General features: G+C 40.3%; 1 protein-coding gene across 1 annotated transcript in view; it reads left to right on the forward strand.

The window, feature by feature from the left end:
• Positions 1-9,938, forward strand: part of KCNH7 (potassium voltage-gated channel subfamily H member 7) — a 353,071-nt gene extending 343,133 nt beyond the window's left edge. The window contains exons 13-16 of the mRNA XM_075001165.1: positions 35-286; positions 4,270-4,438; positions 8,461-8,653; positions 9,672-9,938. Of these exons, the coding sequence (XP_074857266.1) occupies positions 35-286; positions 4,270-4,438; positions 8,461-8,653; positions 9,672-9,938 (881 nt within the window). The remainder of the gene's footprint in view (positions 1-34; positions 287-4,269; positions 4,439-8,460; positions 8,654-9,671) is intronic.
• The last annotated feature ends 5,822 nt before the right edge of the window (positions 9,939-15,760 follow it).

Raw genomic sequence — 15,760 nt, forward strand, 5'->3', positions numbered from 1 at the left:
TACAATTATTTCTATTTGACAGGCTATGACAAAGAAGACAAACAAAATGATCCTGAAGACTCCATGGATAACGCCAGATGTTACCAGTGTACCAAGAAACATTTTGAAGAGAAGAAAAGTGAGTCATCATCTTTGGTGTCATCCACTGAAGATGAACAGAAACCTCTTTTCTCTGAAATAATCAATTACCCATCAATGATAGGGAAAACTACAGCACTGGACTTCGAAGAAGTGGTGCGTGCAGCAGAAAGGCTCCATATTGAAAAAAGAAGCCTTTCTTGTCGAGGTAATCTATTCCATGTTGCTCTTTTGTAAAGCTGGTCTGTTCATTTTTGCTGTGATGATCAGTGGGAGGGTGAAAATATCCTTCCTTGAATGCTTCCATTGATACATACTACATTAAAATACCTTTAAAGGGTTTAATGAAACCTAGACAAAATCATATTCTGTCATGTCAAATATAGAAAATTCAAAGAAGCATTTCTTTTGAAAGGCAAAATGATTCAGTAGCATGAGAATGAGATTAGCATCAGACTTCAAAAAATCGGTCTAGGCTTTTGCTACTGATTCACCAGAACATCTTGGACAAGTCGCGTAAATGAACATTTTCATTTCACTTCATAATATCAGTTGAGGCCTTTGTTTTTGAACTGCTAAAATAAGTGGTTATCTGAAGAGTTTGGCCTTAATGTCTTAAACTTTCCATTAGTTGATTATGGCTCTCATGACTGTAATCAAGGCCACAAGAGTCACACCTGTGACCAGTTGTGGTGAATCCAACAGATGACAGTTTGAGTGTAAAACAATGTGGCTGGCAATCATGCTACAGTGCTGGGTGGCAGTACAAAACAGACAGAGAGCAAGTTGTGAAATACGAGTTTCACAAATCCAGTGTACAGGCAAAGAGAATGTTTTCAGGTAATTGAAGGTATAAATTGGCTTTATTAGTTTATGTTTAGAACAATATGAAAAATAGATATTTCAGTTTAGTGACAATTCTGAAACATAAAAAATGAGTTAATGCTTTTTAAAATTTATCAACATATAAAATAAATATTTCACTTAGAAAATGTTGAAAAAACATTTTAACTTTTTTTTCCCAAAAAATCCTGAGGCTTTGGTTTTGAATGAAATAATGTAGTAAAATTGAGATGAATTCATGAAATATTTTGATGTCATCAAATTTCCATTTTTTTACTTTTTTGATTTAACCATCTTAAATTATTCTATTCATATTTTACACTATCACACATTTAAAGTAATATTGAAACAATGAAATTGGAAGACATCTTATCCAATATTGTAATATTACTTGATTAAAAGTGATGAAATATCACACAGAAACACATTTTGTTTTCAGTGGCAAATTTGCTTGAGTAAGTGTGTGGCATACCATTTACAGGGATTAAGCAATTTCAGTTAATTTAATATGGAATGATTGTTATATATCTCATCAAATATTCTTTTTGCCTTTCTTTAAAGCCCCAATTTTCTCTGATAGGGTGAACTAATGTAGAATGTCTTGTTATACTACATTAACAGTTTTGTTGCTGAAGATGCATTTACAATGGCTTTTGTTTTAAAGACTTACTTCAGTGTTTTGTGCTTATTGTTTGTTTCCTTCTACAATTTGTGTCCTGCTAAAACAAATTTAATCACATACATTCAGGATTAACTTTAGATTTCTAAAATATTATTTTAAATTTATTCTAAAAACTAATCCAGCATAATCACATATGTTTGATCGTTCAAAGGCCAAGCTGTAAGACATCCGACCTTCTCAGGCTAAGGTCAAATGCTGATATAAAATTTTGTCCATACCGCAGTTTGAAAGCTTACTTTGCCTCTGCCGGTAGCCAGAAATGTGTCCTTGCAACTATAGCAACATTTTCCAAGGCAACCTAGTGCAGATTTTACTGTGAGTTAAATTTAGCAAGTCTGAAAGACCACACACAAGTCAATGTTTTGAAGGATGGGGGAAGGGTATCTTTGTAATTCTGTTTCTTAATGTTCACCTTAGCTGTTCAGCTCTCTTTCAGCTTCTATAAAAAGATTGATTTTGATTGGTTTTAAATAAATTCTTATTCCTAATGTCAGTTATAATTGGATTTTTTGCTCTACAGAAGCAGTTGTAGATCTAGTGAGAGTCTATTAAGTATAAATTTTGTAAACATGCTTATAAATATATTTATATATGTTTCCATAACTTATTACTGTTACAAAAGATATATATTTTCATCTAGACCTTATTTAATTTTTTGTTTTAACAACTCATCACAAATTCACTGACCATGAAAGGAAGGGAGTATTAACCCTGAATGGAATAGGGTGAGACAGGCTGCGTAAATGTTGCCAACTTAATCCTGAGCTGCAGCACTTGTGTCTTTCAGTCCCGAGCCTCTCTTTACCACACCGTAAGTAGCTGCTCTGTAGCTGCCGCCCCCCATTCACTCCCCTCAGCAGAACAGTGCCATTTCTACCCTTTGCAGCTTCCCCTAGCCTTTTTTTCATGTCATAGGGATTTATTCTTGAGCTGATTAAATTAATCAGGCCATACATCTATAAATTTAGATCAAATCTTGAGAAAAGTCCTCCATTCTTCCAAGGCCACACCGTGTAGAAATGTTTTGATTATTTCCTGATGACTCAGTGGCTTTTGTGGCTGTTCTTCCAGACAAAAGCCCCTGAGAAGATGCGTAAAAGAAAAGAAATAACTTATCCCTTGTAGGATGTTGTCTAGAATACAGATTATTATGGTGCTGTTTTGAACCCACATTAATTAGCAACTGGATTGTAATTATTAATTTCGATAACACACAGACATTTGTCCCCAAACACAAACACCTGTCACCCACTCCAAGGCTGAGTCAAAGAGACACCAAGGCCACGTAGAGGAAAATGTGATTTGAGTGGATGATTTATAAGTAAAATCTAAGGGACTTTATGGCACAGTAAAGAAGTGTAAACAAACAGCAAGTATTCTTTGCATTGCATTGCTGAAATTCATCGTCTGTAATCAACCAGCTGGTTTTCCAATATCCTACAAGCATGCTGCAAACAGATATGGATTAAGAGTATGCTGGGTCCAAATCTGTCAGAATTTTCCTCCCTTCCCTCTGAAAAAGCTTTCCAGCTTCCTTGGATTGCTAGGAATTTTATTGTCCGTGCTAACATAGTCAAAAATCACAGTTCTCACCCATTCCCTTTCCCCATGAACTGAGCGGTCAGAGAAGCTCAATGAGACACCATGGAGCCAAGGTGAAAATCTCCTCTTCCTTTAGTTCCATTCATGCTATCAGGTGCATGTTACATCACATACCATTCAGACTCACGATAGCCTCAGGGAACCCTGGGACACCAGAGACCTCAAAGTTCCATTAATCCAATAAAGCTCATATTCTTCTTCTCTGTTCTAAAGAAATGAAGACATCCTCTTCCTTTTTTGGTTTATGTGGTGAGAGATACCCCCCACCTCTTACCCCCCCCACACACACTCACGCACACCTTTTGGTGCAATCTACTTTAGCCACTTCATCTAACTGTGAGAGGGAACTTCCTTTCTTTACTATGGGAGGTGCTTCCATTGGGTAAAAAGATTAGCTAGGGGCATTTGGACAGGCTTCTGAATTGCGCTCTGGAGTCCCTGCTTTCTTATAAGTAAATCTCTAGCTGTTGTGGTTGCAAAGAAAACTTTAAAAATGTGAAGTTAGTAACTCCATAAGGATGGAGCCATCTTCCTGAGTTTGCCCTGAGTATGAACTAGAAGCTCAGAGGAGTAACCTTCCTCACCTTTTCCAATGGGTACTAATATTAACGTCATTTATGATTCTTTAAATGTCAATGCTTTGTACTATTACTCTGCTTATCAAACTATGTACAAAAAGAGTGGGAGTATATGATGATGTTCTCCCCGGCATTGCTCAAAGACCATGAATAAGGGGGTGCACCAAGAATTGCTGGGCAAGCACAGCTGTACAAACTAAGATATATTGGCTTTTACAACATCAAAAGGAGATGCAGGACAGAGCTGTGATTAGCTGAACTGAAGAGGGAAGGTCCTTAACTTTTAGAGGCTGGTGAAACACTGGTTTATGGGATTCTTAGTTGAACAAACTTCTACCTCCTAAAAATCCAGCGTAGAGACTGTCGTGATAATTCAGTCAGGCCATGCACTCCATAAGTACAAACACATGTTTCCTCTTAACAGATATAAGTTTATACTTCAGGAGGTTTTCTATTCGGTTTCAGTTTTCTTGGTTTTTTCGGCAGAGATCAGTGATAAAAGAAACTGGGAGTGGGAAAACATCAAGGAGCACCAGGAGGTCTCCACACAGTCAGCATTACCTCATGTTACATGGGGCATCTGTGAAACTGAAAGTGAGCTGACCTATGGAGAAGTGGAGCACCGGCTAGATTTACTTCAAGAACAACTCAACAGGTAAAAGCAATTATGTGAAAGGATCAGACTGGGTTGATAACACCACTGATATCAACAGAGCCACAACAAGAATGAAAGTAGTGGGGGATTTTCACAAGAACGTAAATGAGTCAAAAGTCCAAATTCCATTGAAAGCCAAAGGCACTTGTGCTTCTAAGTTACTGAGGGCTAGATTTTTAAAGTATTAAGGTGCAGATAGGTGCATAGACAAAATTGCAAAGTGGCTAGACACCTACCTGCATGCTTGAGTGCTAAAATACAAATCTGGTCCTTAAGCCCTTTGAAAATTCCATCCTGGGTTGGGTAAGTGCAACCCTCTTTCTCCTGAACTTTTCCTCCAAAAGCAGTTCCTGGCTTTCCACACACACACGTGCACGCACATACACACATGCACACACTTGTGCGCACATCACTTCCTGTGCCCAGAAACAGTAAGTGCTGTATTTTCCTGAGGAAACCATCTGACTTCATCACAGAAGCAGCATTTGTATTGTAGGCATCTTCACTTTCTGATATGCAAACCTACTTCTGCGGCTGTCTCTACAATAAACACACATGGGACTGTCACCAGTGCAAAACACACCTACTGCAATAGAAAACAGTCATTTTCTTTGTCAAAATACTGCTTGTGTAAGCTACCTTTACTAATACAACTCATTTTTCTTCTCCCACTCTCGACTGGTGTCTGACATTCCCCACTCTTATTGGTAGCTAAACAGCATAGCTTATGGAATCTTAAAAATATGGTGAAGGTGTTCTGATCAGTCAAACACTCTAATTTAGCATGTAATTTCAGTTCCTTTTGAGCTGCCTTGTGCTCAAATCTGTGGCTTTTTATTTTTTTTCCTACAGAATTCCATTGCTCTCAATATTTTTGCCCTGACAACTACACAATTAACTTCGAACATCATATACGTCATCACGTGCCAACAATGCCCAAGTGTTTTGCATATTGGACAGACTTCAAATTCTCTTAGATAAAGAGTTAATGGGCACAAAACAGACGTAAAAACACTCCTGATCCACAAACTGGTCAGCCAGCATTTTAATGGAGTGGGCCATTCTGTTAATGACTTCAGAGTTTGCCTCTTACTGAAGAGGAATTTTCACAACACTCTTGAAAGAGAGGCTGCTGAACTCTCTTTTATTTTCAAATTCAACACATTACCAAATGGTTTGAACTGGGATACATGCCCTGACCCACCCACCCACATTGCCGCTGGACATAGATGCATCCACTGACCCTGAGTTTTAGCCACGCACTCAAGTCTATCATCCTTGCTGCCTTTCTCCACCCAGAGTTTTTTTTATCCCCCAGCTTTGCCGGGGCTGTGTAAGTTTGCTTGTTAAAATCATTCTAGCTGCCTCCCAGCTTGCTAGCAAGCCTGCTGCTGTGAAGTGATATTAACAAACCTATACATACCACTTCTAGAGGAGCAAGCTTACCAGCAGCAAATCAAAAAAAAAGAAAAGGAAAGCAAAGAAGAAGGCAACCAAAAAGTAAAAAAAGCCAAAGAAACACCACCAACAAAAGATAAGAGCATGGAAGGCATCTTATTTGGTCCTATTCTGTTTTAAGGTCCAATACAGAAAAGAGACAGTTTTACATTTTCATTTCCGAGTCTGTAAAACAAAACAAAGCAAAACAAAACAAAAACTACATAAGTAAATTACAATGATTTGGATATGTGTGTTAATTAACCTTTGAGGAAAAATTGTCAGAACAGCCACCAGTAGGAATTAGTAGACACACTCTAAGGCCACCAAAAATTTGTTGTGAGAATCCCTGCTTAGTGTCTTTTCATTGGCAGCCTGTGCTGTACATTTTAACAAGCAGTTTAAAGCCAGTCTGAGGATACCTAGACTGTGCCTTCCTTGCATTCTGTGAACAAATCAAACTTCGGCATGCTCATTTCTAGTGACACACTATATGTTAAAATATATGTTTTAAAGTGTAGGTTGAAATTCTTGTACATAATGACTGAAGTAGAACTTTCAAGATATTTATCTAACTATCTAATCTAACCAGGCACTTACATTGCTCCCCATCACAGCATATGAGGACCAGTACATAAGAATGTCCTGCTTATTATTCTTGAAATCTTAAAGGTATCTTCCAGCTCGGGCTGGTATTAAGTTTATTGATGCCATACAGACAAAGATTTGGGCAGAAAGATGTTTTGATGAACTGCTGAGATTTTAGTTTTTTATTTTTTTATAAGAGTTGGGAAAGCCCAATAATCTTTCATCACTAAATGCCTGTTTTATGCCAGTGGAACTATATTCTGGAGAATATGGACCAAGGAGTTCCTGAGTATCTTTGCCCTCCCTTGTGTTTGTCTTTGGCAGAGCAGACTATGGCTCGCCTTTTGAAGGGTTTGCCTGTTTTGCTGGTTACTTGTGAGGTGGTGTTAAATGGGCCACAGAGAGAGAGAACAAAGAGAAGAAGATACTAGAGCCCTCTGATTTGCAGTGGGTGCGAGGAGGGAGGGGAGCTGAGAAGAAGCCATTCTAGAGATCATTAAACAAAAGGCAGGGGGAGCGGAGACAGAAAACGAACAAGATAAGGAAAATTATCAACCAAATTCTCAAATTCTTGCATTTCTTCTATTCAAAAAGGAATTATGAGAGAGTTTTGGTAGACATGCTTTCTGGAGGGTGTTTCTGCTGCTTCTGTTTTTCCCTGCGGTATTGACAGGATGCTTACTATGAGGTCAGTAGTGGCCATCAGCACACAAAGCAAGGGAACTGAGCAAGAGATGCCTAGGATGTGAATGAGAATAATCCCAGGGCTTGAGCTGTGTGTTAGGTTGCTTTTATATGCTACAGAACTAATGACAACAACAGCTGAACAAGGAACAGTGATTCCTTTTATGTCTATGTGAGGAGTAAAGACATCTGCAGTATCCATTAGGGAACGGAAGTCACATGCAAGGTCAAAGACTTATTTGCTAGAGCAGAACTGGTTCTGTTGCTGCAGAGCTGTAGTAGGGATGTGCACAACACAGAGGGCTGTTGACATAAAAACTTATTTATAGTGAAAATGATTCTGTCAGGAGATGAGTTCCAATACAGGAGGATTTGTATCCAGATTACAATCTGTTCTAACATGCTGTGTGGTCTCCTGGTAGCTGGGGAAACAAAATAGGCATTACCCATTGCTGAGTTGGTTAAGTATGCTGGCAAGACAAACTGAAAATCGTTTCAGTGCCATGGCAATACAAGCACGAGAAGATAAGCAGACTCAAATCTTGTGACTTACACCGAATGGTTTATTAAATGGGCAGAGTCCATGCACCACATCGTGATGAGTGAATTCATCAGTCAGACAATCGATAAATATTCCGCTTTTGAACATCAGATATGTTGAGTTTAGTTCTGAATTTTGAACAGAGCTTCACAACGGCCTCCCTCAAGCCTCTTGCCCCCACCTCAAATCCAACTTTAAATCCTAGTATTCCACCGTATGCTTAAAGAGATTACTCTTTTTGAGACCTTTACTTGAAACAATCAGATTGTCCTACAGTCTCGTGCTGTGGGGAAATATAAATGATGTAGTATTTTTGTGGTGAGGTATCCCCTTAGAAGTAGCTTTGGGACTGCCAGAGTTTTCTGTTGCTTTACAAATCCTGGACAAGACCAGCACAAATCAATGCTACTCCGGCTACATCTAGGAGAGCTATGCCAATATATGTTGGTGAAGACTCTGGCTCCCAATATTCATATCAATTATAAACAGAAATTAGAATGATTCTGTTAGTATTATCTTACATTGTACTATGTAGGGTGTGAAGCAAGCAGTCAAGGGTATATTCTGTACAAGATAGAGCCAGATGCTCGACACAAAATGGCTCAGTGCTCCCCCTTCTGTCCTTTCCCATTCAAAACATGATGATATTGTTACAGCTAATGGCTTGCTTTGTTAGTAAGCTGCAGATCCCTCTTGAATGCATTTGTAATCGCTGTGTTAAAACATAATCACCCATGACCGTGTGTTAATTGATTTCATATTCCTTCCCTAGGCTTGAATCCCAAATGACAGCTGACATTCAAACCATCCTGCAGCTACTACAGAAGCAGTCCACACTTATACCACCTGCTTATAGTATAGTGACTGCTAGTGCAGAATATCAGCAGCCAGCAATTCGGGTGATGCAAAGCCTTCATCCAGTGACATCTATTAAAACAGACAGAAGCTTCAGTCCTTCATCACAGGTATGGATGTGCCCAGAATCAACCATAGTGACTCTTGAGACCTTTGTTACCTATTGCTGGAAGACTCAGCATTTCTTCGGTAGTTTTCTGAACAGGAAGTTGTAACTTGGCCAAATGTTTCCACAGGATTCATCTGGTTATATTATTTTGGGAGCTAATATCCAGAGGCCAGATTTCCTGTTGGGGCAAAGCCAAATAAAGGTCTCAAAGCTATGAATTTAGTCATAATACACAATGGTTGTGAACCCGGCAGCACAATATGGAGGAAGTGGGGGAATCGCAGGCAGGCCCAAATTATAAAAGGCTAAATTGTGGTTAGCCCTGTGTGAGAGCATGTGAGAGCACTGATTTCCAATGCTGCCCCAAGGTTTCCCACTCTTTAAGTCCTTAAAGCCCTAAGCCACAACTTGCTTTGCACCTACCATGCAGAAGATCGGCCGATGCACCAGGGAGTTCATGCTGTCTGTGAATGAGAGAGAAAAGTGGGAAGGGAGAAGTACACTCCCTCAGCACTCCTGGAGGTAGTGTGCATGTGGCCAGGGAGTTGCCCTTATCTTCGCACGCTTTCCATCTCAAGCTATGACTTAAAAGAATGCAGAATAACCCCGTGTTTGGATCTGCATTCAGACACACACTGCCCCAATATTAGGAATTTGATTCAGCCACAGATTTTGATCTGAACTGACCCAGCAGCACCTCAGGGTTGGCCCATTTCAAGACAGTTCAGCATCTGATTGAAAATTTTCTTAAGATATAGAGCCAGGGACTGCTAGCCTGAGGAAGAAGGTTGGGATTCCCTGGTTTCTGCTCCAAATACATCCTGGGAAGAATTGCCTTTGACTATAATAAATCAAACACAGTATTTAGTAAAATTCTTTGATTTCTCAGCCCATTGTTTCAATCTTGGTTTGCAAAGAATAGTTTGGTTTTTGTTTCGGCTTTTGTTCATTTTCAATATATTCAATATATTTTAAATATATTGTCACCTAATTTCTTTTGTTTGTTTCTTTTTTCTCAGTGTCCTGAATTTCTAGACCTTGAAAAATCAAAACTTAAATCCAAAGAATCCCTGTCAAGTGGAGTGCATCTTAACACAGCCTCAGAAGACAATTTGGCTTCTTTCTTAGAACAAGAACATGACCAGTCTTTAGAGTTTCACCCACGGCATTGTAAAACTTATGTCCATTCCATTAGGCATCCTTCCTTGCCAGATTCTTCTTTAAACACTATAGGAATCTTGGGTCTTCATAGGCATGTTTCTGATCCTGGTCTTCCTGGGAAATAATCCTTTTATACTATTACTTCACATAAAATGTAAGTGCTTTTAATGGCTGTTTTTCCTTTTTTTTTTTTTTTATTTAAATCCTCTATACTTGACTCAGGGGCTACAAGGATATACCATTATATGCAAAAGTACTGTATATTTTCCTAAAATTGAAGCTTGTAAGGTAAAGTTAAGCAGTTATGATGTAAATATATATATATATGAACTGTATGTAAAACTGCCAGCATTCTCAAGGCACCTTATATTTTTTAATTTTTTAAAAACACTTGCATGTTCTGAAATTTATGTTGCATGGAAGTTACCATTTACTGCTTTCACTGAAATGGTACTTTATCGTGGATATGCCTTCAAAGCAAATAAGAGACCAGGTGATGATGATGATCCACACAGTCATAACTTGTACTTCACTGAACTATTCTAAATTCAAACAGAAATCCTCTTCCAACTCATATTCGAAAAGATACAACTATACAGACAATGGCCATCATTCTACTGCTTAGAGAAAGAATAAGAGAACAATGTTTAACAGATTCTAAACCATTAAGATATAGTATAAGAAGCAGCCTCTTCAAAGCAAATTGAAGTAGGTCACTATTTTAACAGGCAGAACAGCAGTACTACACAATGGGAAAGAATCATTCCTGACTGCATTCACACTGTCTGAATAATTTATGTTTTCAATATTTTGGGCTTTTTTTTTTATCCTCCTCATGCCTAGCAGATTGGCTGTCATAAACAGTCAGGTAGTTCTCACCTGTCATCCAAACATAATCAAATGCAATAAATATAATTTCTATGTAATACAGGAGACTGTGTTCCTTTTGTTCAGTGCAAACTTCTGACAACCTGTATAATTAAAATATTTTACAAGTTTTATTTTTATAATTATCATAATTCTTTATGATATCTCTCTTTACTTTCTGGTACATCCATAGAGAGCTAGAGAATATATATATATATATATACACACACACACACACACACACATGCACATATCTATGTGCATATATGTATATACATATATACTTTTATGTAATATAAATGTATATATATAAATATATATGTATATATCTATACATGTGTGGGTATAGAAATATATATATATATATACATATGTACATATGTAAAGTCACTTTCAAGTACAGTTGTAAACTTTCTTATGACAAAATAAGTCATCTTGTGTCCAAAGCTGAGTACTCTAGAATAAATTGAGTTAAGGTCTTTAGGCTTTAAATACAGTATTTACTGTATATGCATAATGCTTTGTCAATACTCAGATTTAATTTTATTAAAATATTATACAGCTTCTAATATTGTGTTTGTTTTAGAGAGAACTGACTTTTTTTTTACTATTTTTAAAGATCTAAAGATGGTCACATGATTTTTTAATCTTAAACAAAGCTTTAAAGGTAGAAAGCTCCTTGGAGGAGAACTCTGATGATTTTTCAAAAAGCAGAGATGCGGGCAAGTTAATGGGTGTGCATTTATAATTTAAACTATAACCAAACTGAAACCTAGCTAGCATCCTTACCAGGCAAATTAGTTGAAACCATAATAAAAAATAAAATTGTCAGACATATAGAAGAACATAATTTATTGGGCAAAAGTCAACATGGTTTCTGTAAAGGGAAATAACATCTTACTAATCTATTAGAGTTCTTTGAAAGGGGTCAACAAATGTGGACAAGAGGGATCCGGTACCTATATAATGCACTTAGATTTCCAGAAAGCCTTTGACAAGGTCCCTCACCAAAGTCTCTTATGTAAATTAAGTTGTCATGGAATATGAGGGAAGATCCTTTCATGGACTGAGAACTGATTAAAAGACAGGAAACAAGGGGTTGGAATAAATGGTAAATTTTCAGAATGGAGAAGGGTAACTAGTGGCATTCCCCAAGGGTCAGTCCTAGGACCAATCCTATTCAACTTCTTCATAAATGATATGGAGAAAAGGGTAAACAGCGTGGTGTCAAAGTTTGCAGATGATACTAAACTGCTCAAGATAGTTAAGAACAAAGCAGACTGTGAAGAACTTCAAAAAGATCTTCCAAAACTGAGTGACTAGGCAACAAGATGGCAAATGCAATTTAATGTGATTAAGTGTAAAGTAATGCACATTGAAAAAAATTGCCCCAACTATACATACAAAATGATGAGGGTTAATTTAGCTACAATCAGGAAAGAGATATTGGAATCATCGTGAGTAATTCTCTGAAAACATCCATGCAGTGTGCAGCGACAGTCAAAAAAGCAAACAGGATGTTACGAATCATTTAAAAAGGGGATTGAGAATCAAAAGGAGAATATTCAAAAGGAGAATATCTTATTGCTTTTATATATAGCCATGGTACGCCCCCATCTTGAATACTGCGTGCAGATGTAGGCTCCTCATCTCAAGAAAGATATATTGGCATTAGAAAAAGTTCAGAAAAGGGCAAATAAAATGATTAGGGCTTCAGAATGGGCCCCATATGAAGAGAGATTAAAGAAACTAGGCCTTTTCAGCTTAGAAAAGAGGAGACTAAGTGGGGATAAGGTACAGATATAAAATCATGAGTGGTGTGGAGAAAGTGAACAAGGAAAAATTTTTTACTTGTGTCCATAATATTGGAACTAGAGGACACCAAATGAAATTAATGGGCAACAGGCTTAAAACAAATAAAAGGAAGCTATTCTTCACATAGTGCCCAGTCAACCTGTGGAACTCCTTGCCAGAGGAGGCTGTAGAGGCTAGGACTATAGCAGCGCTTAAAAAAGAGCTAGATAGATTCATAGAGACTAGGTCCATTAATGGCTATTAGCCAGGATGGGTAAGTAATGGTGTCCCTCGCCTTTGTTTGTCAGAGGCTGGAGATGTATGGCATGAGAGAGATTGCTTGAGCGTTACCTGTTCGGTTCAATCCCTCTGGGGCACCTGACATTGGCCACTGTTTGTAGACAGGATACTGGGCTGGATGTGCCTGTCGTCTGAGCCAGTATGGCTGTTCTTATGTCCTTAGGCTCTGTAAGTGCTAAGGACATACGCAGCAGCAATTTCCCCTCATAGTTACAGGCACAGGTTCTCACAAGTTTGTAATATCTGTGAGGATGCCAATATAGTGTGATTAAAGGCTGCTTTAGTCATATCTAGCCAGTAGATAAACACAAGAGACCCCTTATGTTAGTGTAATTCTGCTGAATTCCATTGGGTTGGCCATAACTTTCAATGTGTATAAAAATAAAATTTAACTTACTAATTTGACAATTGCAAGTGGGAAGAGAATCAGGACCTTTGCCTGTAGGAGCTGGTGCTCCTCTTGTTTACTTTAGTTTTATATTACAAGTGAAAGAAACAAACTGTGAAAGGTGTGGGGCATCCTCAATTCCCCAGGCAGTCAGGAGATGGCATGGTAGTGGTTTCATGCCTTCCATCATAGGACCCCACATGAGCTCAGAATCAGGCCCATGAGCATTCTCACTCAGAGTCCCTGAAATGAGACAGAGGTGAAGAACAATGAATAAATATGCTCTACCTTCACCTTTTTGTGAGGTAGGAGTTCATTTTTTCTTTAGCTTAATGAGGCAACCATCTGCTATGTTACCACCTAGTACAAATCAGCACAGTTTCTAGCAAAATTACAAATATGTCTGTAAATTAAAAATAGACTGGTTTTAAACTAAGACTTGTGGTAAAGTAAAGGAAGGAGGTAAAATTTAGCAAATACTTTAGCTTTCCACAATCATGCAGTGGGACCCACGTGGGTAAGAGGCAGCTCAGAGAAGTATAGCTGCTTCTCCTCTGTTATAGGCAAAGGGAGAGCTCTGCCCCTTATCCCTTCAGTGGCTTGTGAAGATGTTCCTCAGGCAGATGACTTAGAAGCAGGAGCAGCTGAAAAGGGTGGTGTTTAGCTAAGGAATTTCAAGAGCTTCCAGCCTCTTTCCAAAACTAAACAAAACATAATGAGGAAAGCCATAGTATCACAGCAAGGAGCGATCCAGCCATTCTCTGGTAATGACAATGTGGGAGAAAGACCCACTGTCTGCATCTCCTTGTCCCCTCAGGGAGACATAACGTAAGATTCTATGCAAATCGTCTACACCTACATTAGATGTAGCTCTGTTGACAGAAGCATCAGGTGGAAGCTATCTTTCAGCAAAAGTTCTGTTGACAGATCATGTCTGCACACAAAAGTGGATTGCTCTTTTGACTGCCTCATTCAGCCATTGTGGACATTTTATGGACATCTACATCAGGTGGTTGGGCCGGACCCACGATCCTCAGGTCATCTGCAACTCTAGCCTGTGCTGCAGGGTGGATGCGGAGCCCTGCATCCCCCACTGGGAGCTTGCAGTCATGGATGTTACCATGCCATTGTGCATCATGGGGGAGGCAGCTTACCCCATCCTTCCCTGGCTCATGATACCATACACCAGCCACCTAGACCCCACCCAGGACCTTTTTAACAGCAAGCTCAACTGGGTGCATGTTCCAGTTGAGTTTGCCTTCAGCTGTTTGAAAGCACAGTTTCATTGTCTGCTCACCTGCCTGGGTGTGGTGGGGCGGAATGTCCCTCACACTGTGGGTGCATGCTGTGCCCTGCACAATACTATTGAGAGTCAGGAGGAGGCCTTCCTCCATGGGTGAATGACCGAGGCCCGCCCAGGATCCAAGCAACTGGGCACAGCCCCAAACTCCAAGCCCACAGGGACAGGGTGTGGATATGAGAGGCTCTATGGGAGAGTTTTGCCTGTGGTCCCCAGTGATCCTCACCAGGGCATCCCATGCAGGGTTCTTGGGCCCACAGTCCCACCCTGGCTGTCTGGCCCCTGTAGCATGTGGTGAGGGCTGGCCCAGTCCTCCAAGGTGACAGCTGTAAGGAAAAAGGGGAGGATAGTGAGTCCCTTCTGCACCAGAGCCCGCTTGTCTCTGACCCGCCCCCCTCACTGTGAGCAGCAGCCCCCATGACTCCAAGACATGGAGATATGTGCCCATCATGGTAGGCCCTGCTGCATGGGACTGGGCTGACCACTCTGCTCCCCCAGTCCCTCCCACCTGATGGTCTAGCGAGCCACAGGTGTCTGGGCACTGAGTGAGCCAGGTGCAGATATTGGCCCTGCCAATCTCCTCTCTCTCTCTCTCTCTCTCTCACACACACACACACACACACAGAGCCCATGGTGCTGTCCACTGGTAAGGGTGCTGCCGGATGCCCATGGGTGTGCCAGGACACACCCCTCAGTGTGGTATCAGGGGTTGGGCTGTCACCTGTATGGCTGGCCTATGCCCAGCCACAGTGGGGGTGCTGGGGCTGCTGCAGCCCCAGCCCATGGGCCATGCTAGCAGTGGGGGATACAGCCATCCACATTGTTGCACATACTGGGCCCGTAGCATGTGGTCCTGCCTGAGCCAACCTGGTGAGGCTTATGGCATGCCCCATCTAGCCCCACTGCTCCACCAAGGCTTATGTGCCTGTGTAGTACTCACCAGACAGGTCCCTGAGTAGGCCTGGTGATGCCCTGGACGTCACACCGCTCAGTGGCCAGAGTCCAGGGTGATGACCTGGGTCCTGTGGCTTGATTCTGGGTCTTACTCTAGCTCATCCTGGGGGAGTGCCATGACAGTATCAGCCTGCTCTGGTTCCTGCTCCCTCTGCAGCAGGGTCGGGGGGGCTCTTCTTTGACAATGTGCCGACCTATTCCGGGTCCCGTGGGGGCACGTGGGGTTTGATACAGCAGGGGGGTGGATGGCCTGGGACCGACCACCCCACCTCTATAGCAGCCTTATATAGTGTAGCAGCAATATGTGATTCAGTGTATCTACTTTAAAACCTGGGTTTCCACAG

This window comes from Carettochelys insculpta, chromosome 8, assembly GCF_033958435.1.
Source record: "Carettochelys insculpta isolate YL-2023 chromosome 8, ASM3395843v1, whole genome shotgun sequence".
Taxonomy (NCBI): domain Eukaryota; kingdom Metazoa; phylum Chordata; order Testudines; family Carettochelyidae; genus Carettochelys; species Carettochelys insculpta.